This window comes from Phaethon aethereus (assembly GCF_964289735.1).
Source record: "Phaethon aethereus genome assembly, chromosome: Z".
Classification (NCBI taxonomy): Eukaryota; Metazoa; Chordata; class Aves; order Phaethontiformes; family Phaethontidae; genus Phaethon; species Phaethon aethereus.
This window is the reverse complement of record NC_138577.1, coordinates 78,125,621-78,151,950: the sequence shown is the minus strand read 5'-3', so window position 1 is coordinate 78,151,950 and position 26,330 is coordinate 78,125,621. Positions and strand designations below refer to the sequence as shown.

Here is a 26,330-nt window from a genome sequence, read left to right as displayed (position 1 = left end):
TGACACCCAAGCTACTCAGGCTTAGTTTGCACCATGAACATAGCATGCCTGCCCTTTTTTTTCCACCGAGTGACCTACACCAAGCCTTTGCAACCAGCTTGTCTAAGCAGTGCCACAGCTGTGAATAGCTGGGAAAGACAGAGTTAAAAAAACAAAAAAAAGTGGTGGATTTTGGGGCAACTATTTGTTGGGGCAGTTACTGGTGCACTGTGGACAGACAGGTGTGCTTGGTTTTAGGAACCACTGAAAAAGCTCTTAACTGGTCTGCCCTTTCTCCTTGTGCCAGCTATATGTCCATTTTAGAGCATCTCAGTTAGGATCCCACCTGAAGCTACTAAGAGATCTCAGAGAACATGGAACAAAAAAGGGATAGACAAGAAACGCAACGTGTGTCAAGCACGGAACATATTTTCAACTTTGCATTTAAATGCTGTGATTAACAACTCTGTGGACCAATGGGTCACCCAGCCTCTCTAAACGTGATAGCAACAAGGAGTTAAAATTTTAATTAATAATCCTTCACTCAAAAGCAATCTATTCAATTAGTTTTCAGACTTGCACTGCCACTGAAAATATGAAGTAGGAAAAACACATTTTCTTTGACCTGCAAATGATTTCATCAACCATATTCCTTTTAATACACAACTCCCCACAGCTACAATTGCTGAAACAAACACCATTACATTTGAACTTCAAGAGGATTTACTTGGACCAGAGGCAGCCAGCAATAGAAGAATTTTAATGACTGTGGGAGGATCGTTGGTATTTTAAGAAGTCTTCTAAAACCTTTTGAAGGATTTGAGATAAGTAAAAATAAGTGGAGCAATTTTTTTTCCCTAAGTACTTTGCACCATGTTTTCACATAGCAGAAGTGAATTCTACAACTGCACAATGAAGCTGTAAAGCCCGAACAGAGAAGCAAAAGTTAAACAAAAATCTGAGACGAAACCAAGTGGCATGGGAAGCACTCTAAACAAGAGAGCAAATGAATCTTTCTATTCCAAGCTCTTGTTTTTATTCTCTTTGCTCACAGCAGCTTTAATTTCATTAGCTTGCAAAGAAACACTCAATCCACAGATCAGAATTCTCAAGGATATAGGGAGATCATGTCAACAAAACAAAGCACTAATTAAATTTTTAAACAGCAGCCACCTGCTCAGTGAGTTCCTCTGGTGGAATTGTACACGCAATGTTTGCATCCTGTTGCCTTTGATCTAAAGCATTGCACTTCACCTTTGAGAAGAAAAAGCCACCTGCTGCCAGAAGTGCTCCTGGATTAATCAACCCCACGACTCAAATTTAACTGCTGTTAAAAGTTCAAAAGGTCCAGCTTCCTAAATTGTTGAGTGCCTCCTTGGAGAAGGGCCAGTCAATGTACCTGGGCAGCAACTGCCACCTGTCACAATAACAATGAGAAAAGAATAAGCCTCCTTGGGCATCTGTCTGCACAAGGGGCCTCTGGACCCACCCACATGTCACGAACGATTGGACCCCTGGTTTAGAATTATTCACCTGTGGCTTCTCCGAAACCATCCCACTTTCAGCATGGTAAACTGGGGTGAATGATTTGCTGCTATTTCTTAACATCAATCCTCCCACCCTAAGCAGGAAAGATTCCATGAAGAACATGCAAACAGCAGTAAAAAGGGCAGGGAAAAAAGGACTCAGAAAGGGACACCCTCCCCCCAAAATAAAATGTCTATGATGTCCTACTTTTGTATAGAAGTTGGGGACTCGAAAAAGTGCTCTCTTTGAAAAAAGAGAAGAAAGCAATGCTGAGCACTCTTGAGAAAAGGAAACTGTTTTTCAGTCAGATGTCCCCTGTCTTTGGAAGCATTCTTACCCTCTCCTTTCTTCTTCTTACCTGCACTAGCTCAAACATCACGCAGGCACTAAGAAAAATTTATGAGTGGCTTAGCAAGCAGATGCTTTGAAATGAAAATACAGCCTGTTTTTCTCAGTACAGTTCTGTGGATGAAAAACAAATCAACCTTTACATTCACTTGCTCTCACAAACCATGAGAAAAAAGAGTTGTTTTGTCCAAAGCAAGTGTGACATTCAATACCTTGGTCAACTGGCAGATAATGCTGCGTTTATCCCCTCTGCCCACTCCATCTTCCACAGTGTCCACACAAATCTGGCTTGCCAGTACAGGTGAATTTCAGTTTTCATTTTATTCAGTGGAGGCAGGTTTTGCTCACTTGTTGCCCTTCCCTCTCTCAGCAAGCAACTGCCTTTTCCAAGTAATTTTATGCTTGGAAGCATAAAGTCCAAGCATCTCTTCCAAGCAAGGGATGCTAAAAACTCTGCTTTTTGCTGGGCTGACCCTCTCCCCTCCATTTCTTCCCTACCCAAATGGGAGAATATTGTCTCTTATGTTACATTCCAGTATGTTACATTGATGGATACACCTCTGATTTTTGTTTGTTTGTTTTTTTGTTTGTTATAGAGGCTTATTACAATGAGGAAAATGGCCCCAGGAACTTACTGTTGATATATTTTACATTGTTAGGAGAACACACAGTTTCCCAGAGAAAGGTCCCAAGTTTTTTAACAGCAAGATCTCATCTTTGCTCACATTTACCCCTGTCACAGAGTGTTGATTAATGTCACTGATTCTTGGTAACTGAGATTCGCATGAGTGGCATTTCTCTTTGAAACAGCCTCATATGAAAAAATCCATCTGTTAGCTTAGCTATTCGTAACAACGTGCACCATCCAGTCACTTGCAATAGATTACTACATATGTTGTCATGACATTACAAAATAAATTTTTACCTTGGCTTTTAGTAGCCCACTGCTTTTGAAATGAAAGGTACATAATTTAAAAGATACCCTACAAATATTTCTCAGTGCAAAAATGCAGAAGGTGTCTTGTTTTCAATTACAAGAACGGTTTCATAAAAATGCATAACATTTTTTTCACGTTAAAAATCCATTTGCTTTCTGCCATGAAAAAGAAAACATTCCAATGCCATAAATAAATTCTTAAAAAAATCTACCAACCTGACTGTAGCCCTTTAAGAGCCTTAGAGATGTGTCCTACTTTTAAGAACTTGTCCATGAAAAACTTGGGACCCCTCACATGTTACACAATTCATACCACACTTCAAAGAAGAACATTAAATACCTTGTGACTAGAGTACTGTTTATTTCATAATCTAAACAAACACTGGAATACAGTCTATGCTTTTCTACTTTCCTGCAGACTTTACAACGAGCTTTTTTTTTTCCTTTTTTTTTTCCCCCCAGAATTAAAACAATCTGCATACACACAGAACATGCATGCTCTCTAACACCAGTAATTAAGGTAAGAAGAGTCAGTTTCCATCATCTTCCTGTTGCCTGTATTAGAAAAAAGTACTTTTGTTTTTACTGTAGTTATGGCAGTGTGGCTAAGGATACGAAGACGAGAGCACAGTTTTACTCCCTGCATAGAAAATGTTCATCACAAGCATGCTGATGGTGATAAATATTACATGTCTATTAAATGATAGGCATACTTTTATCCCCTTTACTCCCTTTTTAAAAAGACTAAGTGGCTACATGTAAATGCAGTGAAGCAGGTATAAGCTTAATTAATCAGAGTTGATTCAGACTGGCACCAAGACGCAGCGAAGTCTGACGAAGTCTCAGCGAGGCTTTCCATGGGCCACTGATGACCTCCGCCACAAGGCATCTGCCTTCTACTTTTTGAAAGTAGAAATCAAAGGCCTTGCAGCATGGCCAGTCCTATGGACAGGGTGGACTGCACCGGTGTGCTGGGCTCCCTGGAAAAGAAGTACTTGTAGTCCATTAGTGTTTGAGAAAACCTTGTGAGTGGGTTACCTTCCCTGGGGCTGTGCACCCACCCTGCTCCATGGCGTAGCCCGCTGCTCTTTGTTGGCCGTGCAGCTGGCTGCGGTTTTACACCACTGAGTGGTCGTTGCTGTGGACGCCAGCCAAGATGGTGTGGTTGAGCGAGGATGCTGACCGGTCTGAGCCTTCGGTGGGGCCGTTGGCGCTCTCGCTGCGCTGGCAGCAGAGGATCTGCTTGAAGGTTGCGCTCATTTCCTTGTCCCGGTAGGAGTAGATGATGGGGTTCATGGCGGAGTTGAACTCTGCCAGAAGCAGAAAGAATTTTTCATAGGCCAGGACATTGCACTGGGGACAGCAAACATCGAGGAGCAGCAAGACTAGTCCTGGGGTCCAGCAGATTATGAAAGCACCTAGGAAGAGAAAGAGTGGACAAAACACAACAAAACCCACAAATATACTAATGCACCATTACTTGTCAAAACTCTATGAGAACCATCCACTGGAAGCAGCAACATTTAATTTTCTCTTTCAAGAGTATCATTCCCACACTATTTCTTCAATGACCTGATGAGAGGGCTGCCTTTCAAAGTTCTGTAAATGGTTATGGGCAGCACATCAAAAGAGCAAGGCATTCCCCCCCCACTCACCATCTGAAATGTTCTCTGCTTGGCAAATACATTTGCATTTAAAGTTGATAATGAGGAACATTTTTTCCCTTCAGCTAGAGACCTCTGACTAATCAATCTCTTGATCAGGGGAAACAATGCTGCAATTTACTTCTCAGACTAACAACTACAAAGAAAACCTTTCTGTGAGTGCTGTGACTGAAGCATCAGTAATAGAAAAAGAGCGGTGCAGGCAGCAATTCTCAAGAAAAAGAAAGCCTGGGTCTTGTTAATCCATTTCAGCCCCATTATGTAATGGAAAGTCCTAAACACACATCCTTCTTGCACCGAAATGTCGTCCTTCAACAGATCTACTTCTTTTCTTAGGGCTCTATTCAACAAAAATTCAGAGGCTCCTCAGGCTTCAACAGTGTAAATGCCAAAGAGCCTTACCCTGATTAAAATGCTTCCCCCTCCCTTCTCTGCTTTGCAAAGCTCTGAGTGGGATAAAGCCCAGAACAAAATTTGGACTTCAATGCAGAAATGAAATTAAACGCTTTGCACTTTGCTGGGAGTACCAAGTTAAACGAAGATGCTAACTCCTTGCAAGGTTAAAGACATTTTAAATATAAGCATGGCTGGAGAAGCCCTTACACACACCAATCATGTCAGGACGAAGACGGTGCTACTGAGATTTTCCAGACTGATGGTGTTATCACCAGCAGGCAGGCTTGGCGCAGGCAACAGCAATAAGGGCTTCCCAGCACTACCCAGTGAGCGCTGTTTTCAGGCAGGTTCTCCTGTCACAGTGGTATTCATTTATTAACATACTCTGTTTTTCCTGCACTGATGCTCTCTGCAGGTCTAGCAGCTGACTACAGTCAGTTTCTGCAGGATGCAGACTTTTTGGTGTGCCTTCCAAGAAGGTGCCAGCTATTTCCAGCTTGGACTGTGGCGTCTGTAAGCTGTGCAGACACCTTTCCATTTGGATACCAAACCCACCTAGGTCAAACAGAAGAACATTTTCTGAAGAGCTTTGCAAACATGCAGGGTGTGCCAGGCTACAGGCACTGATTGCCAACCAGGCAACAACACACAAGCTTTCTGTGTACCAAAATGCATCTCTAAACTAAGCTTGCTTGCAACCAGTGATGCCACAGTGCCACTCAATGCCTATCACTTTGCCAACCAACAAAGCTCACAAAGGGAAAGAAGCTGGGAGGCAAACTGCCAGCTGCCAGTACAAAGCACCGATGTCGTTGGCCAAATGACTTTGTTAGGGGTTGGCAGCAATTTTACAACATGGGGATGAAACTCTCCCACGCCGAGGTGGCATCAAACACATGAATCCACTTCATAGCTTTTGTCTGCAGCTCTTTTGGATTCCAGCAGTCCTCGGAAAGCGTATTTGAAACCCATGCGAAGGACTATGGTCTTTTATCCCTTCTGCATCTCTTTATTTCCAGGGTTGTCCGGGTTGATACAGATGCTGCCCTCTGCATGCAGCAGCCCTGCTGAGCTGGTTTCTTCAGAAACCAAGACAATCTTTCAAATTCAACTGCTCGCTGCTGAAACTGTGCGTGTTGTGTTCAACCTCCTAGCTAGTTGAGGCAGTGGTGGACTTTGTTCCAGCTTGAGCGTGTATTTTCTTCATTACAAGCTGCCTTGGGAGAACAACATCAGAGACGGGAACACTGCAAGTCATGGAATCTACAGTCAAGGACAAAAGATGATGACAGCATCCTCACCAGGCCTGTAGCAGAAAAGCCCAATGTGGGAACAATGGAGCTGACAGGAAAGCTCTCATAGTGTTGTTCAAAGATGCAACTGAAAGCTTCCAATTTTCCAACAAGTTTTCTTTTTTTGGTTGCTGTTTCTTTTTTCTCTCAAATCTGTTGTTGAGAAACTAAATATGCCAAACAGAACACTCTGTTGCTATCATTTTTGGGTATGTTAAAAGTGGCAACAACAAGCAGCATTATGATGAAGGAGGTAGGCATTTGCCCCGGAGAAAGCCCCAACGCCATTGACAAAAGTCCACATGCAGCCCACTGGACACTGCTCTCAGGTGGAGTTTCTCAGCCTGTCCGCGCTCCCGAGTATCTCAGGTCCAATAACCTATACGCTGAAGCTTGATGTGGTTGCACTCAAGAAAAAGTCGCCTGCAGTTTAGCAAGTAACTAAATGCTCTGGGCAGCTCATGTTGCACTGAAAAAAGATAAAAACAAAGGGTCACCCAGCTCTGGAAGAGGATGGAAGCTGTTATGCTGCAAGTAGTCACCCTGCTGCTCACGCCAGGCCTGGAGCTGGGTCAGTGACGCACTGGCAGCCAGGGTGTCGAGAGGAGAAGAAACCCAGCTGCCCAGCTCCAGACCCGCTTGGGTAGTGTGGGCTTTCCGCAGCCCTGGTCCCCAGCCGCAGAGCAGGTTGGTTTTCCAACCCGTTTCCTCCACCAGCAGCGGTGGCAGCAGGGGAGCAGATAGCACCCATGACCGCACTTTTGTGCGAACAGGGCTAGCTTCAAGCTTCCGAACAGACGGCTCATTTGTTACTGGGAAGTAAAAGCCATTGAAGACAGCCCCATTCAGTCTAGTGGGTTTTGTTTTACTTTAGCCCCTGGGATTTTCCTACCAAAACTTCCCACCATGCTAATGGCTCCTGCGGCTTATTAAGTTAAGTGCTTGCAAATGGTGACACAAACAATGCCTCCGTTTTCTCACTTGTTATTTAACTGTCAGTACCCTGGAAAATACTGGAAAGCATCACTCATGCTAAGGGCATTTTTGAGTTAGGTGCAATGCAAGGAACAGAAAACTGTTGGGTTCCTATTACTTCAGATTTAGGAAACATCCTGTTAAACATGGAATTCTCTCCCTGGAAGGAAAAAAGTCTTGAAATGTAGTTTTTCTGCTTCTTACTTGGAATATTTGTCAAAGTAAAGTGATACTAAGCTACAACTGAGGTTAAATTCTTCCCTTTCCAGAAATCTGTTGTGCATTGATTTCACCAAGAATGAAGACCTAAAAATATCACATCTAATGAAACAGGATCCAAAAACTTCCTGCTGCCATGTAGTGAAATGCCTTAAGCATACACCAAAATATTGGTGTATTTTTGTGCTTAGGAACAGAATTGAGAGCAGCCCAAACTACTGTAATTTCCAGGTGCATCTTAGCATTTTACAAGGCTTGCCTGTTGTCCCTCTCCCAGCAGCTGCCCCATGCTATAATGACATATAAAGCACATCTATTGCATTGAGTGAATCAAATCTGCTCATCGTCGTGGCTATGTCATTGCCATGCCATGGCACTAGGAAAGCCCAACATGCCCAAATAAAATTGCAGGTGGTATGACCTTGGGTGGCTGAAGAGCACCGTTGCCTCGACAAACAGCACTGTGGGGTGGCACCTCCAACTCTGTCAGTCCTTAGAGGCACTGGCACCACATGAAGCTGATTGAGCTGTTCAATTGCAGCAGGAGGAACATTCCTATGGTGCATGGCCAAGGTCTGCCCTGTGGGTCTGGCAAGAGGGGGCCGGGTAAGGAAGAAATGGCCATCAGGCTGAGAGGCAAATGGCTAGCCATGAGACAGGAAAGCTTGAGGGAACCGGAGAAATGGCACTACACCTTTTAAAAAGATTTAAGGACACAAAAGGGGAAGGGTCCCTATAGACTAAGAAGCACTTTTTACAGCTGGAAATCTGAGTTACAACAAAGCAGTCATGATGTTAATCTCATTTTCTGTTGCTGTGTGATACCTCTCACGCAAGGCTGAAACTCCAACTCCTCCTGCATAGTTTGTCTTGCTGTATTGTGGCAGAAGTCCACTGGGGGCTTTTCAATGATCACAGTATGACTTGAACCCACTTCTGGTGCACCAGTGAGGATGGTATTTCCAAGGCAGTTGCATGCTTGGAAACTCCTGGGTAAGGGTGGCATAGTCTCACAGCCAGGTTTGATTGCAAGAGAGTAAAAACTGCTGTGGGGAGTAAGCATATGAAACCAACCATGATAAATCACACAAAAATGAGTCACTAGAAAAACAAAAGAGAAAACAACTCCAAAAACCAGTGACAGAAAGAAAAAAGCGACATGAGAATAAACACTGACAAACTAGTCACTCATTACTAGGTCCTTGGTCCTCTCAGGAATGTTTGCAAAATCAACACAACAAACTGCAGACAGTACAGAAAGATAAATTAGCAAAAAAGGGTACAATAGAAACAGCCTCTTAAATCAGAAGAAATGTTAATTTAAAGCTGTACTTCAGTGACAGAACACCTCTGTGCTACTGCAGTCAAGCATGCCTGCTGATTTATTTTACCACTAAGTACTGATCATTCAGGATGACTTTTTTTCCTACTGGTGGAGACTGTCTTAAATGGCTGTATTTACAAAAACTTCGTAAGAATCAAAGCAAGTAAGAGTCCACTTCTGAGAAGCAGACATACCCGGACGATTTGATATAGTTAGTGGAAAAGAGGTTAAAGAGGGGGAAAAACACTGTCAGTTTGTCTTGCTGAGTGTTCTTTTGTTTTTCAAAGGCAGATGCTGCACAGGTCCAAACCCAGGCTTGGAGAAGTGATTTCCAAGCAACCATCCTGCTACATGCATGGCAAGAACATTGGGTCTAGCTTTGTCCTAGGGCTGCAGCTTAAATGATTTTATTGATGCTGCAGACAGAAAAAGAGCCTTGTTTTAGTGGGACACTGATCAACTGCAGCGTATTTTAGTGTTAGGCTTTGCTCTGGGGAGGATGCAAGAAGTTCACAAGCAACTTGCTGGAGGCACATTGGCACCCAGCTCCTGGGGACTGCTTGGGGCCAGCCTTGGCATGGGGTGGCACAGAGGAGCACCCCAAGGCTTGCCTGTTGTCCCTCTCCCAGCAGCTGCCCCGGGCCATGGTGTCCCTGTGCCCCCAGCGGTGGGCAGCCGGTCAAGGATGCAATTCAGCCTCCAACACCCAGCCTGGATGCCAAAGACCCACACATGGTCACCTCCCAGGTGACCAGACTGGACGGCTACTCATGAAACTTCTCAGGTTAGCAGGTAAAGCATTTCCTAAGCAGCACCTTTTCTCGTCTTCTTTTTTTTTTTTTTTTTTTATTGCCTTTTGCCTTGGACAGCATAAGTCTGTGTTTATTCCATGAATGTTTATTTTCCTCTAACTTGCAACAGCAAAACAAAAGAAGTGCTTCTGCTCATGCCAACAAACACACCTCTGTGCCTTGGAGGCGCTGGTGGGATGCAGCTCTTGTCAATGTACACCTATTCTGAAACACCCTTTTTCTCCCGCTTAACTATATTTTGTCCTTTTTGTGTGCCCTCTTCCACCCACCTTGGGTGTTGACCGTGACTTTACTGTCTTTTGGCATGGCCGCATACTGACCCTGCAAATTCCTTATGTGGAGAAGTCCATAGGGAGGGGAAAAATATGGAAAGCACCTCTTTCAGGAAGTTAGAGGAGAGAAGGAGGAAAAAGGATCTTGCTTGTGTTTGCAGTTTTTTTAAGATTACAGAAATAGGATAAAGCACTATCATGTCGAAGACAGAAAAGACCCACTCCAGCTGACCCGCAGGGACATTTACACTCTGCTGCTGTTGCCCCCCACCCCTTGTTCACCCGCTGTCCTCTCCAAATCCCCTCCTGTTCTCAGAGCGGCACTTGTGATGGGCGGCTACACCCCCTCTTCCACTGGGACAAGGGTGGCCAAGAGTGGAGAGGACACTGGGCACCACTGTTGGTTACCAACAGGGAGAAGGGGCTTGCTGCACTTTCTGGAGGCTGAAAGCAATGCCTTGGGAAGACAATTTGCTTCATTGAACAAAACCATAGCCAAAAAGGGCTACAGAAATGCCTGTCATTTTCCACGTCCCAGTACAATCCACTGTCAGCAGGGAAAGCCACTTGTTATGCTAGCTGAGGAGCAAGCTCATCAGCTGCAACACAACTGCACTTCTTCATGCCCTAGCCATCTGTAAGCTGTATCAATAACCCTCCTTATCACACTGTGTATTATCTTGTGCATAGCATGAATAGAGATAAGTACTGCATGAAATAGTCCTTATTTACAGCTATGTGTTGTTTTCCCCAGATACAAATATTAGAGAATGAAATCTAAAATGAATGTTGAGTTATCGTGTATGCAAAAGGTCCAGGAAGATCATTTATCAGGCTGTAAACATACAGAGTGTAGGAGTAATTCTTCTAATTCTAGTCTGACATCATTTTCCCCAGTTTTGCCACAACATTACTACAATACAGCTTATAGTTCTTGGTGGATGAAAACACAGTTGTTGCTGTTTTTTGTAGTTTCTGCTGGAAATAGTCAGCATTGGGGTAAGGTTTGCTTCCACCCATGGAATTTTTATGTGAAGAAAAAAAAAGTCACTACCACATATGGACCAGATTAACAAATGTAAAATAATCCTATGCTGAATTTGGCAAATTCTGCAGAATTTCAGATATGAAAGCCTTGCCTCTCCATCCACAGACTCCAAAAGGCTTGGGGAGGATGCCAGTGAAATACCGTCCTTGAAAAATACCCCAGGCAAGGGAGAGCAACATGCAGCATGCCAGTAAGAATGGTCTTGTTGAAAAGGGTGCTATCAAACCCTCTTCCTTTATTTAAGGTGTCTTTATTTAAGGAAGATCTGTGAATTGTGAATGAGTGAAAGATTCGTACCACATTCCTGCAGTTTTTGTTTGAGTGCAAAATGCTGCTTTCTCTAACATGTGTCTGGGAGACTTTGACGCAATGGCCCCTTTGGGTTTCAAGCCAAACATTTCTCTGGTGGCACTGCGTGTGAAAGGAAGGAGGGATATCTCCAGCAGTGTAAAATAGGAAATGAGAAACACAGCAAAGCTAAATAAAATCTACATTCATATTCATGCAACAGTGTCTTACATGCACTTCTCATAAGCTGATTTGCAGCAAAAGGACCCAAGCAAATGAGACAAAATACACAACTCGGGGCCAAAAGGGAGGAGCCGAGTGGTATGAGCTATAAGCTTGTCTTTCACAACACTATAGGTGCCCCATCCCGGGGAATGCCTGTTCTAGTCTCCCAGGAGCTGAATAGCTCTGAATGTGCATGTTATAGATAAAATCCTGACCTCAGTTTTCCAAAATCTGAACTCCACATGACAAGTTGACAGGTTTGCCAGATTTTTCAGTCTAGTGCACCCATGCTTTGAAAAGGGATATTTAAATAAACTGTTTCTGCTAGTACTACATCCATTCCCTGATTTCCTACCTTCTCCACAGCTATATGCATGTGCACACTCCAACCTCTTTCTGAATTCTGTTCTGTGATTTTGAGCTGTTGAATTTGGTCAGACTTTGTACAAAATAATGGCCGGATTGTGTAGGAACACAGAAATCATGGCTTGCTCCAAAACATATTTCGCCTTCCCAGCAGGAATACAGTATGCGTCTGCTTCAAACATCTGTCTTCACCTTTGAACTCCTGTGCACAGAATTTATTCAGAGTTTAAGGCACGACTATCTTTGTCAACAAATCACCCCCTCTCTGAGGAACCTGGCTGCTTCCCTCTTGAAGTGTTTAACCAGTTTAAAGCATGCTAACAACTTAACATGAAAACTTCTTTGGGCCTCTCTCTGTGCTCTAGCTGGGCTGGGAGCAGCAAGCCTTGCCCACAAAGAGTGAAGTTCCAGTGCATGTCAGCTTCACCTCATTCTGGGGCTTACTGTTTAGTATTTTACCTGTGTCTGTTTATCCCTTTAATCCTCACAACCTTCTTTTTTTTCCAGGAAAGATAAAATAAAGTGAAAAACTCCTCCTAAACGGACATACAGTCTTGAACACAACTGATATTCCTGCTGGCATATAGACTCCTTTGCTACAGGCTGGCCTCTGCTCTCCCTGTTCTCTTCCAATGCTCACATCACCACATTGCTCCTGATAATTTACCATTTAAATACACACTGTTACAAACTCCTCAATGAAATATTTAGGTCAAAGCCCTCCTTTTAAACCAGATACAATTCTGAATCTACACCTGCTGCACGTAGGGCCAACTGAAGATACACCTGACCCACCATGGTGTTTCACAGGGTGTTGACAACAACCCCACTGGCACCACTAGCCGCACGATGGCCATCTCTGAGTGTGGAGATGCTCAGACAGAAAATACATGCAGCTGGTGGGACTGCATCTACGGCCATCATGCCTTCCTGTTTCTCAGGGTAGACAACACCTTTGGTCTTCTCTTCCTGCGTCAGTTTGCAAACCCAGATGAGAGGTAATGAAGAGGAGGTTTCCTGCAGTAGGACTCATAAACAGCAGCCATGGGAGTCCTCATGAGTTCACTCTGCAGCACTTTGTGCTCGCCGCCCCTGAGTGCTTGCTGCCAAATGCTGGAGGCAGGGTACACTGGCACTTGGCCTCCTGGCTTTCCTTCTAGAGGTCCTATCTGCTGGGTGTCTTCCCACCTGGACCTTGAGTGGCCTTTCCACAGACCCTGGCACCAGCTGTAGAGATTTCAGATACCACATGGGTCTCCAAGCCCTTGCGTATCCCTGCAGCATCTGAAGTTTTTGAAGTTTGAAACAGCAACATACAGAAAAGACTCAGGAGGACTCATAACAAAATAAAACAAACTGAAGAGAAAACGAGACATGGGCAGAAGCAAGGCATCAGAACTGACCCGCTTGTTTCATAGGTGCTTCTTAAACTCTAGCCCAAGTTAACACTTTCTTGGTGTCATTCTCTGCCTGCTGCTCACAGTCCTGCAAAACAAGTTGGCTGGTCTCTGGCTGGCTGATCCAGCCATCCTCAGGTATTCCTTGGCTCTGAAGGAGAAATCAGGTGCTAATGCAAATGGAGGAGACCAGGACTTTTTTTCAGCTGACACCTACAAACCAAAGGTGTCTGAATAACTCCTTGTTTCAAATGTACGCTTGTCGTGGTTTTAAAGAGCACCTTGCAAAGCTGGCATGTGCAAACCATGTTACAAAAACAAAAGTAAAAGTTTGAGCCCATGGAAATTTATCCTCATCCATTTGAATCCCCCAAATCAAGATGTTGTTAAGGAAAAACAGAATTCTCCACTGATCTTGTGATTGCAGGAGAGAAAGGGTGCTTCTGCCACCACCCCCCATTGAAAGAAGAAAGTAAGCCTTTTATCTATAAAAAGCATTTTAAACAGAACAGGAAGTCATTAAACACCAATGGTCAAGATTCCAACTGATTTCTAAATTCATAAAGATATCTGAATAAAAGCCTGTCTGTTGCCAAAGCAATCTGAGTATTTATCTCTGTGTAAAGACAAACAGTAGTCCCTGTGGAGTTTCACTGTTGCCAAAAACCTGTCACACAGAGGAAATTTTGTTGTCTTTTTCAACTTTCAAGAGTTCTAGATGAGCCTTTATGCTCTATTATGGACACAAATGCTCCTACAGTCCCAATTCAGTGGCAGTATCTTGGGTGGAAAAGGAGCACAAAAGCCCAGCTCATAAGAGGCTCCTGAGGCTCATGGAACTGATCTCCCTGGGTCACGCTGACATGGGACAAAGAAAAGCAGGCAACACATGACTGGGGAAAATTAGAAGCAAGAAACTGCCTTTCAGTTCATACCTGGCAACCTACTTGCATCCCCTAGTCCAAACTCTGCCAGGATCCTCTTTATGGGCACTGATTGCACATGGCCATGACTTGAGGTGCTGGGTGGGGGGACAGACCCATCCCTGAATGGCAAAAGAACCCTGTCCGAGGGGTCTGGGTGAGGCTTTCAGGTCCCGGACGTGGGGCAGCTGGAGGTGACCAGGTCTGGTGGCAATGCAAACCTGCCTACGCAAACATGAAGGCTCACTCCAAGAGGACATCTGAGGCAGGAGGGGGACAGCTGGCACCCTGCAGGCAGGGCTCACAAACCAGACTCTGTTCTGCCTGCCCCCGCAAGGTATATTTAACATGCTTGGGGCGTGGGTGCTTCACTAGCTTCTCTAGTACCCGCAGTTTTCAATCACAGAAAAATAATTCATGGCCATGGTGAAAACACCCTGTTTTGCCCACTTTTCCTTTGGAAATCCATATACCCCCTGTGGTACTCTGGTACTTTCCCAGGCATGTGCACAATGCTACACTCAAACAATACAGTTTAGCAGATTTCAAACAACCTCGGTACAAGAGATTGTTTAAATGTATTTTCTTTTGTTGTTAAGGACATTAAGTGTTACTGGTATTATCTTTGGATAAGCTCCAGTTTCAACACAAGTTTCCAAATGAAGCATGGGTGGATGCAATTTAATATGTAAAGGATTGCTTTGATTCTTACATAAGATGAAACCAATAATATTAGAAGAAAAATATTAGCCTCTATCTGCTTCCTTAATAGGAATAAAAATTGTTTCTCCCATGCTAGTACCAGACTGTGAACAGAAGAATAGGAGAAAGCATTACAAAAAGGTAGAGATACTTAAAATGACTGTATTATATATCAGCTCTACCTTAACTGCAAGAAAACTGTGTGTGCTTCTATTTTTATATAGCCATACTGTAATATATCTGATTCTAGCTACCTAGTTAAGCTGTGGTAGCCACCCCTCGAGGGAAGTGCGTTAAGACCAGTTATACAAAACAGTTTTAGGAAGCAGAATCCACCATGATGGCTGCTGCGCTCCTCTGGGAAAATGAAGAGCTCAAGCTCCAGAGTAAAGTAGACAACAGGGGGAAAGCCCTCTTGGTTAAGGGGATGTCACTCTAGAATAAATCTTCCTGGAAAATCAGTCTGTCTTTTGGATATGTTAGGGTAGCCTCCTCCCCCAAAAGACTTTCTACTCCTCATCTGACTATTAACAAATCAAAATACTGCCTTAAAGCAGAAGCAGCCTTGGACAGACTGTACGTGAACAACGGCACCGCGGTAAGTCACCTGTACACCTCACCACCCAAGCAGTGTCACGGCCACACGGACGTTGCTCAGGCTGTCAGACTACCAGCAAGGTGTCTACTAATAGCAATGATAAAACAGAGGGCTAGCAGACAGACCACAGCATTGCACTGCGCAAGGGAACCGCTGAGTGAAGAACCGCCCAAATTTGGCTTGTGGTGAGTATATTCAGACAGCTTATCAAAAGGGCAAATCCCAGGTTTTAGCACTTAATTCTATATATACTCATTTAAACCTGTCTAGATGAGGCTGATAACTTGAGCAGAAAATACAGCTTTTGGTCTGTATTTCAACACTGAAGATGAGACATGGTTTAAAGGAATGCAGCTACCTCTTGGTTCTGAGAGATGCCTCTGTATTCGCCTGGAACATCTAATTTTCCCCATCTGGACAAAATGCCATTACACTGTAACTTATGTCTTAGGTGTCAGGGAGAATGAAAGACAAGTATCTTATCAACTTCTATGGAGCCAGTCTCTGGATTTATTAAAAACACTCATGCAGAAAAGAATGACTGAAACAGTGTACAGTAGGTACTATTTTCCTGGTCAGAAGGGTGTTTACCCTTGTATGCAATATATAATTTTACTGCGGTAACAAGAGTATTTCCCATGCTTAAAATGGGAAATACAACAAACAAGTCTGGAAATGTTTCATTGTTGGTGGTAAATATCTGGATTGCAGTGGCAGCTTCTCCATGATTTCCTTTGTGTTTACCATTACAGAATCTATATTGATTTAAAATCTTCAGGCAAACAAAGAAGACAGCATTGATAAAATTTAGCCTTTATTTCAACTCACAGCTTCAAGAATCACATTACCAAACCATGCATCATGCTGGGGAAAAAATATGTGCATCTTCAACTAGCCCTGTCTCTCAGCAGTATGCAGCTGTGGAAAACCCTGGGAATGCAGGGTTCTGTTTTATGTCATTAGGTCAGGACAAGCAGGCAAAAACCAAAGCAAGTGAAAAATTCAGAAGGCATTACACACCCTCATCACTACAAATGAGGGAACCCCAGTTTCATCCACTTAAAGGGTTAGTCATTACAGCTACTTCTGGGTTAGACGAGCGACATGGAGTATGCCTCCTCTCACTATGACTGAGTTTCCCCACATTTCGTGCATTTATTGGAGATGTGAGTTTGATTTCGTGTACTGAACCGATCCTGATGTTTCAGTTGGTTTTCAGGAACTGCGCTCTACCTTTGGCAGTCCGCTCTCCCGTTCTAAATTTAACCCCTGCTAAGCAAAGTATGGCACCTAAAAGTGTCCAAGAATAGCACTTGCCTTTTAGCTACTGTGTTAGCACCACATCCTGTGTCACTGTGGCTTAAAGATTTCTATATAAATAGCCTCTGAAGCCACAAAAAAGAGCACTATCATACTATTATGAAGGTTGCTCAATCTGCGTGTTTCTGAGGATGTGACTCCTTTGACCTCTGGCACAAAGTTTGCTCCAGTGTCCCCATACAAGACTGTAGATTTTGGCTATGATAAAAAGGAACAATAATAATGAAGAAAAAGAAAAGGCACTAAGTCTTCTCTTTCAGCTCACTTACTTACTCCCACCTACTCATGAAAGAGCAATTGTATTGCAGCAGAACACTGAAATACTTTCAATGCCAAAACTGTGCTGATTCCCAGCCACCTTCATCTCTTTCAGGGGTGTTCATGAGAAGTGCCAGACAAAGGTCATCTAAATCCAGAGCCTATCTACCAAGCAAGGAAGGAAGAGGCGTTAACATTGCTGCTTTCTCTGCGGCATGCCTCAACTGCAGCTTGGCTTTGTCCTGTATCTTCTGCTGCTGGGCACGGAAGAACCGTCTCTGTTCCCGCTGGGCTCTTGGCCTCTCTAATAAGGTTGCCAAAGGTGACGACAATTATTTTCTACTGTCACCTGTCTTCAGACTCGGGGGAGCCAGCCGTCGCTCACAGCGAGACGGAGAAGGCAAGCTGCTGCGCGGGCAGAGCGCGTGGCACTGCTCGCCCGAGCGCTCCGCTGGGACCGGCCGGGGAGCGGCTGCTCCCGCAGGGCGAGAGCTTGAGCAGCCTTCCCTTGCAGCACCCTCTGCTTGCCAGGGACGTCAGTCCTCGGGGGATAAGGGGTTGAAATGCCATTCAGTGTCAAATCTTTGGCAGTTGAGAATGAAACTGTCTAGAAGTTTTCAAAATACAAAAGGCCTTTTAAACAATTCTCTGGGACGCGGACTGAGCCAGTCAGTAATAATGCACATTATCACCACAATTCACGTTACCTATGGCAGGGCAGTACTTCACTTTTTAAAATAACCGCTAGTAACAGTTTGATCAGATGTGGCAGATCTTACAGTGCAGACCACAGCAGAGGCTGCCAGAGGCAGAAGACACCTGTGAAAGCATTTGCTTCATGCTTGGAAAGCCTGAGACTGCATGCAGAGAATGACAAAGCGGTGGCATCTGAAAAGCAAGCCTAATTTGTTCTGCATGCTCCAAATGGCCCTTAGATCCACCTAATCCCCTCTGTTTGATCCTGCACGCTATGCCCACTGGACACAACTGCAGGGCACGCTGCCGTGACCACTCCATGGGAACAGGCTCTAGATGAAGGGTTGGGTTGTTGGTTGAGATGAAGGTTGCCTGCTCCAAGAAAAGAGACCGCATATAAGCAAGGTGCCAGCCACCAAAGAAACTGCAACTCCACTGACTTCCAGAAGCAGTTGTAAAAACAGTGGCAAATGGTACGGCTGCATTGACAGCAGGCCGCTCAAAGAAAAACAAAAGGCTCCTCCATACTCTCTGTGGAAAACCGCAAGAAGTTGCTGCAAGGTTTTCAGTCCTCAAAAGAAGGTCTTAGTATGTGGAGGCCGTCTACTGTATTACATCCTCCTGCTTTAAACAATTTTAGCAGGGTTGCGATCATGGATACAGGTTGCAAAATCGAGAACCTAACTAGCATAACACCAGCTGTTGTTCCCCAGTGAAGGAGGAACGGAAGGACCAAGACTGCTACCAAACCATGAAGGCAATTTCCAGCTGGATTACCTTCAGCAGCTGCACAGGTCTGCAGCTCACCTACCGGGATAAGGAGGCAGAGGACTGACGGACTAGCAGAAGGGGTGAAACAGGGATAAGATGACTGAAAAAGACACCTCAAATTCCTGCTGCCAGCTTCCGAATTGCTCCATCTTAAAAAACCCTAAAACACCAAGCACACAGGCTGTGCCCACCAGGATTGCTCAATGGTACCAGCACATGTCCAGGAGGTGGAACCTGGGGACACAGGAAATATGTTTTATTTCAATGCCAGCTAATTAAGGCACCTACACCGAGTACTCCTCCTTCAGCACACACCCAAAACAGTGCCTGCAGGATCATTTAGATGTTTTAATTCAGTACTGCTTGCAGTAGTTTAAGTCAGATTCTTTTCAGACAGACATACTGATATATGAATTTGCAAGATTTCTGCCGTTGATTTTTTAGCAGATATTTGAGGGCTTGTACCTAAAGCAAACGGGAAGCTGCATGAGATAAACAGACCTTTGAGGCAAGAGGCCCTCCACTGAGGAGTTTCTGGGTTAAAAAAAAAAGATAAAAAAGCAATTAGTACATTGTAAGAAAATTGCTTCCAAAATTCTCCTACTCAGCAAAGTAATTACTTCCAAGAAGTACCTCTGCTGCTCTAAATGAAATACAGAGCTTTTTTTCTTCTTCAGAAAAACATAAAAACCCGTAACGATTCACCAACACACTGAAGGAAGCCAACTGGAGCTGACCTCATTTTAAAATGTTTTAACAATGAAAAGGAATATTGAGGCAACACTGAGGTAAACTCCAACACAGCAGCAGTGCCGAGGGGTGGTGCATAAAGGAGGAGCCCTGATGCGAACTCAGATCAGCCTTTGCTAGACTTCATATAAAGCTCCTGGTGATACTTGTTGGCTTCTCACAGTATCTCTGCAGAGCTCAGAGCAGTGGCCATAACAAAGGCAAGATAGCGAAATTAGGGATGAATGCAGCAAGGCAGAGGGACCATTTCAGTGCTGTAGGAAAAGCCCATACCTCCATCTGCTTGTCTTTAACAGGCAGACTTGGTAGCTGAGGGATTGATCACGGCTGTGGCTCAAATAATAAAGAGCCAAACCAACCAGCACAAGCAGCTTCAGATCTGCTGGGTTCTTACCAGCTGTTCCGCAAACTACGAGGGGAGGAGAAGAGCACAGATTTTCTGTCCCTGGTACCTTCTTGGAGAGGCGAGTAACAAGGGATGAGCCCACTTGTTCCTCCTCCAAAATTAATCAGCATTCAGCTTCCTCAGTCGCTCGGTGATGCCACAAGTGTTTTCACTGGCACCAGGGCTCTCTCTGCTGTCCTGCCATCCAGACCCTGATATTGTGACTCTGTTCATTAATGGTCTCTCTATATGAGAATACAGGGCTGGGAACAGGGTAATGAGCAGGAGGGTTTTCCAGACTGACCTACTGCAAGTTTGATGGTATTTCCAGCACACGTTTTTCTGAAAACACTCACTATTTATCACTGACTACACTCCTGCCTTGAACAGCATCTATCAGAGAAGGCACATGCAAGTTTCACCAGCTCTAATGCTTTTAAGGATGCAGGGCTGGTGTGTGCAACCAGGATGAACACAGCTATGGGTGCAGGGCAGGTAACGTGGGCTCAGCAGGACAGAGGCTTCTCGCCCTGCTAATTTTGTCAGCGTTCAGCTGATCTTATGTCTAAAGCTGTCTGAGGGCTCTGCAAAGCCTGCAGTGCTGGGATCCCACCCTGGGGCTGGTGAGCTCCGTGCGCCGATGCGCAAGATGTCTTTCATGGTTGCCGTTCAGCCGCTCTCCTCCCGTACTGACACGGCTTACGTGCCGACTTTGCTCTCCTCACGCCTGACCCACAGCCCGCAACAGTGCCTGAACCACGGGGGTTCTGCAAAACCCGAGCGGTGCGTGCCTGGGGAAGGGAATGAGCGAGAATGGGGAGGCAATGGAGCACCGACGGACCCCGCTTCCCCTCTTCCCCTCCCCAAACCAGGAGAGTTTTGCCCCAACAAGTCATAAACAGAGACAAAGCAATTGTCTCTTAGACAATGCTGGCTCTTGTTTTTTCTCCAAATTGGCCAAGGAAGCTCCCTTGAGATTAAAGCCTGCTACTGTTACCTATCACTGGCATCAGTGCTCTGTGTGATACTGCAGTTGGTTATACATTACATCCATAAAAGAAAAAAAAGGTGCCTGTAACTGATCCACAGCCTGGATGGTCCTCATCTCTGCCTCCTTATTCTGCATAAAAGAATACTACCTGTATTCATCAGGGCCACTTTGGGAAGGAGTTCAGGATTTATGGGAGAGAGCTGAATGCAGAGATCTCCCAAGGTTTGGTTGTGGCTGTCAAACCCTGCTGCTAGCAGCAGGTCTGAGCTTGAATGTTGCTGCAATGCAAGCATTTTGAGTGGAAAATTCAGTCATTCACAGCAGATGGTGCAGGGTGCCGGCAAGAGCGAACATATCCAAAAGCAAGGAAATGAGTTTGCCTGCAAAATGCAGCATACACCATCAGGAGGCTTTGAGATGACATATAGTATGATGAGCACAGGGTAAGGGAAAGACAAAGGCAGGGGATGGTATACCAATGCCTGTAAGAGCATTGCACATCACTGCAACAGACGCATATAAATGTTTACAAATGCAATTTAAAACTTAACCTTTTCCCCAGAAATGTTCTATTGAGACGTGTAAAACTGGTGAAAAGAGACAATCCCCAAAGTAGTTTACAGCAGAAGAGGGCCATATGTGACCTGCCACCTATCCATCCTTCTTTCCTAGCTGGGCTTTCTGAATTTCGTGACACTATGCAAAGTTGTCCCATTAAGCTGGCATCACAAGAGCATGAGCTGTCTCCTTCCTGTGTGGAATAACCAGCAGCACGAACTTGCTGCCAAAACCCCTCCTTGCCACAATTCTTAGGTAATTTTTCTGGGAACATTCATACTTAAAGAAATCTGTAACACGCTAAGCAGGGAGAAGGAGAGGAGTGTGAATTAAGGAACGACACTGATGTCACTTTCTGACCCATTTATCACTGTGTTGCTTTTCAAAAGCATGTTGTTATCACAGGGCTAGAAATTATTTAATGCCACTGTGGCATGGTGTTTGTGTTGCCTAGCTTCCAGGACATCTAACTGTTTTGGGTTTTTTTGGTTTTGAGGAGTGGTGAAAGCAAAAACACTGGTGTGCCTGCATGCCAAGGGAAGAACTCTTTGGGAGTCCTTGCTGGAATATGCCCTGGAGGGACCAGGAGAAGGAGCCAGAGCAGCCTCCACTTTTGTCTTCCTCAGAGAAAATGGCCAAGCAGTTCACAGTTGTCCCTTAGGGAAAGTCATAGCCACCCTGCATAACACTCCCTGGCATCATGGCATTGCCAGCGAGCCAAAAACCTTATTCATCAGAGGCAGACCCAAGCTCCAACCCAAACCCTCTAGCCCAGCCATCTGCCGGGTTCAGAGGCAACTCCTATGACCAGGATTTGAGGGCTCATCTTCCCAGTGCAGACCCACCACCTACGCCAATGGGTTTTCTCCTCAAGCACTTGTAATAACTCAGAGACAGGACACAAGTGGAGGCAGTTCCTGCCAATGCGCCACGTGCAGAACGTGGCATTGGCACGTTTATCAGCTCCCAGCGCTCATGAACTCCAAGCAAGTCCTGGAGCCAGAGCTGACACTGCCACAGAGAGGGTAGCTGTGGTCACAGCAATGAGGGATCCCCTGGAAACACCTCACACTGAGGGCACAAACTGCAATACACATACATGCCCTTTAATCCCAAATGATGAAAATGATCTAATACAACTCCTCTCCATCTAAATTAAAGAACAATTCATACACAAAGTGAGCTACAAATAATTAAATATTTCCGGATGTTTCTGTTACTGATATGCTGGTTCAGGAAGTTTCCGAACCTATCGCTAAGCCTAGCAACTCTTCTCTCACAGCTCTTTAAAATGCTGGCAACGTGCCTGTCTTTTCCAAGCACTTTGCGTTTTATTTTCCTGGGGCATGAAGGATAGAGGTGTTTAAACAAAGAAAATATACTTCCAAGCTTCCAAGCATGTGGACTTTTTTTTTTTTTGGAAAGCGGTCAGTCCATGTCACGGAAGTGGAGGAGATGGTTTCAAGATGTGGCAACATACATCTCATTATCACAGATTTCAGCAACACAGAACTCCACCATATCACTCTTATTGCAAAATGTTGCCTGCAAAATCACACACGTGCAGCTTTACAGGCAATTATATCAGGATACTAGTGCCTTTTCTATGCGTTGTACTAAGACTACTTTCTTAACAACAAAAAAACTTAACTCTTTAAAACAGTATCAGAAGCCTTCTGTTTGTACTGACTTTTTTGTTTGTTGTGGTTTCTGTTTTCTTACATACATCTGAAAAGTTGCTTAATGAAATTAAACAGACATTTTTCTTTCCTGTTTGAAAGCAACAGCAGCAAAAAGAGGCAGTGAACTTAAACTTGAAATAAAAAGAACGATGTCAAAGCTTCTCTAATAAAACCTCTGGCCTGTATAATTTTTGTTATTTTTTGGGAGATCTGCACTCACCAGTGCCATATGCAATGGAGACATCTTTACAAGATTGCCTCTAGTGCGTGGGTCTCGGGTAACTCCTGATAGCCTGTCAATGCAGGAGACCACTCTTAAAACTTTTGGGAGAAAAGCTTATTGTTTCAAAGCAGAGTGCAAAAGGTATAAAGCTTACAAACGGATCACGCTCAGAGTTTTAATACATTTCATCACCCTCTTTTAAGGTCAAGGCCAGATTTCAAAATCTGGTTCATGCCCCTGCTAAGATTTCACCAACGTTCACAGGGAAATCCTGGTGTTAACACAGGATGCAGAATTTGCAAATTGCAGAACTTGCGCTTCAGCCAGCTCTGGATCCAGCTCTCTCCATTCGTTTTAAATGGAGAAGGAGATGTTAGAAACTTGAGGCACTGTCACATCTCCTGGAAAATTGTTACATCTGTGGCTGAACATCCCTCCCAGAGAGAAAATCTCAAACAGGCACAATTTCTTTCTGGATCAAGCCTTGACTGACCATTGTCTCTGTGCAATCTACTTTCTCAAATATTAATACTCATTCGGGTCCTGAGCTTAGGAACTGGAATTATGTGGCAACCAGGTTAAAATAAAATTAAATATTTTTTTTAAAGTATCGTTTTGGTATCGAGTTTCCCAGAGCACTGAAGAGGGTTTACAGTCTTCCTAGAACAAGCAAAATTTTGGGGAACCTGGGAAAAAATGTATCCTCTGCACCTCTAACCGCTGCCATGCAGGAGGACCTGCCCTAGCCCTGCTCGGTGTCTGTGTGCTCCACTGGACCCAGGGGGGGCTACCTGGGGCAAGAAACCCACAGAAAAGCCAAAATCTCAGCAGCAACTGTAAAATGACCTGTGCCAGCCAGTGGCCAAGGGCAGCAGGCTCTGTCGCATCCCCGTGCCCCAGTCCCTGGGACCTGCCCAGCCAGGGATGCTGGGAAGCAAACGCCTGCCTACCCAGCTCTGCGGGCAAGGTACTCGATAGTCCTCCCAGCGAGCTAGTTCCCTCCTTCAGGCCGAGGGAAAAATCAACAAAGGGGTTGAATGGTGAATATTTAATTGTACTATTTTCTAAAGTAGTAGAAAGGGAAAAATTCTAAAGATTTTTATTTTATCTATTTATTAATTTATTTTTAATTCCTAGCTACTCTAGGGAATTCAGAATCTTCTTCTTAATGTAAGCAACTTGCAGATGGGCTGCAGGGTATGAAACAGGCAATTTCAGCAAAAACAAAACCCCAACCCTAAAACATTTCTAGAACTAGAAACAAATCTAAACAATACAGCAAAAGCATAGTGAATTAAGAGGTCCCTGTTAATTAAATCTTGTTTGCTTGTAAAATCAATGTCTGTATCCATAAAGAGAATGTAAGACGTTAAATCCTCAATGCATGTTGACAATAACAAACGGTTTTGTTAGATCTACTCATTTAGTTTAAATACATCTATTTTTAATGAAAAAAAAAAAGGTATTGCCACTGGCAGGGTAAAACTGCAACAAATGCGTCTTCCATTTCACAGCCTGATTCCAAAACTCAGGAAAAAAAAAAAGTTGCCCTTCTTCCAGGAATAAATCTCCGTATGTTGGATATTTACGCCCATGACAGCGGTTTGCAGGAAGGTGGCCACACTTCACTCTCTGGAAATAGGCCTGGAATCGGTTTTCTCTGCCGTGCCACGAGCCAGGAGCGCCCGGCAGCCCGGTCCGGCGTTCCCGCAACATCCTCCCACAGCTCACGCTCCCACGTACCGACCCGGCGGCGGGGCTGGATCGCGGAGGTACTGCTCCTGCCTGCCAGCTGAACGGGGGCAAGGCCACCGAGATCAAGTTGTAAATAAAAAAAGGGAGCGGAGAGACGGGAACAGAGGGAGAGGAGAGGGAGGGAGGGTGCAGAAGGAAAAACCAAAACCTTAAATAAAAGGAACATCTCGCGGGGAAACGGCATCAATCACTACTGTGTTCTCCGGAATGTGAAGGTCACTTTTCTGGAGTGCATACGGCGTTATACACACCCCTCACGCTTACTTGGTGGGGCAAGCAAGGCCAGCGCAGTGTGTCTGAAAGCCTTCTGCTCCTTAACACCACCACACAGCAGCGCACGGCAAATGCAGCACTCGCGTATTTGATGTCTATTAAAAATAGACTGAAAGATGAAGTTAATAAGTTAGATAGTTAAATAATATGTAACATTATTTAACTAAATTAAGTAGATAATATTCAATAGTTAAACAATACTACGTTAATTATTTTCAGTTAATTAGTTTGCTTTGTTTGTTTAATTAAATAGAGTCCTCCTCACTCTAGACTCAACCAAGCCAAACTTTTCTGCTGGAACGACAGAAACCAGCACAACTCATTTCATGCAGAACACTGGCTAAACAGCTAAGGATTAGATGCTGATTATCCTCAGTGAGGGACCATGGCCTACAGAAGCCATATAGGCTCTTAACCAATAGGCTTTCCCATAACATTGCTTCTACCGGGGGCGAGGGCTTTCTGGGAAATGGGTTGCAAGATGCAAAAATGCACGACAGGGACACGCAGAGTGATGCGGAGGGGCCAAGCAGGAGATGGAGTTTCTGCAGGTGGCCACAGAATCATAGAGCAGAATCATTGAATAGTTTGGGTTGGAAGGGACCTTTAAAGGCCGTCTAGTCCAACCCCCTGCAGTGAGCAGGGACATCTTCAACCAGATCAGGTTGCTCACAGCCCCGTCCAACCTGATCTGGGATGTTTCCAGGGATGGGGCATCTACCACTCTGGGCAACCTGTGACAGTGCTTCACCACCCTTATTGGGAAAAATGTCTTCCTTACTCTCCCTGGGGATGGGATCGGCATGGGCAAGACCCCCTGCCAAACCCTAGGGCAGAGGGACCACAACCAGTTGCTGGATTAACAGCCCTCTCAGGGAATCTGCATCTTCTCTCCTCGCCAGGGTTGACAGGCTTTTTCAACAGAGATCTCGTTAAGCCCATAGTGTGCCCGAGAACGAAAAAGGTTTATGTCTTCAGAGCTAAATCCTGCAGGTCACCCTATATTTTGGCACTAGAACAAAAGCAGAGCAAGTGAAAAACCAATGTGCTTCATTTCCCGTTTTGCTATGTTACATAATGAGCATGTATATTGAAATAGTAATTAAAAAAATTGTGATCTCTTTAAGGAACGATGACTACATTCCACTGCTGTGTACTACAAATGATACTTCCAAAAGATGCTCTGTTAAAATAAATTCATAAATCTTTATGGAGCACTCACACAAGTTCCAGAAACTATGGCAAGCATTATCAGAAATGCCAATTTCTTCTGTATTTCAGAACATAAACAGTGTATCAGCTTCAGTGACCAAGGTACTGCATCTCTTCCACTCTCACCTAATAGTCAGAGTTATCTCCTTTTCTCCGATATGAAT

The 26,330-nt window shown here is 44.5% G+C and overlaps 1 protein-coding gene across 1 annotated transcript in view; it reads right to left on the bottom strand.

Annotated features, from left to right (window-relative positions):
* Nucleotides 1–3,907: 3,907 nt before the first annotated feature.
* LPAR1 (lysophosphatidic acid receptor 1) overlaps nt 3,908–26,330 on the bottom strand; it is a gene marked incomplete at both ends in the record, with an annotated part of 48,599 nt that continues 26,176 nt past the window's right edge. Inside the window, one exon of the mRNA XM_082013422.1 lies at nt 3,908–4,209. Within this exon, the coding sequence (XP_081869548.1) occupies nt 3,908–4,209 (302 nt within the window). The remainder of the gene's footprint in view (nt 4,210–26,330) is intronic.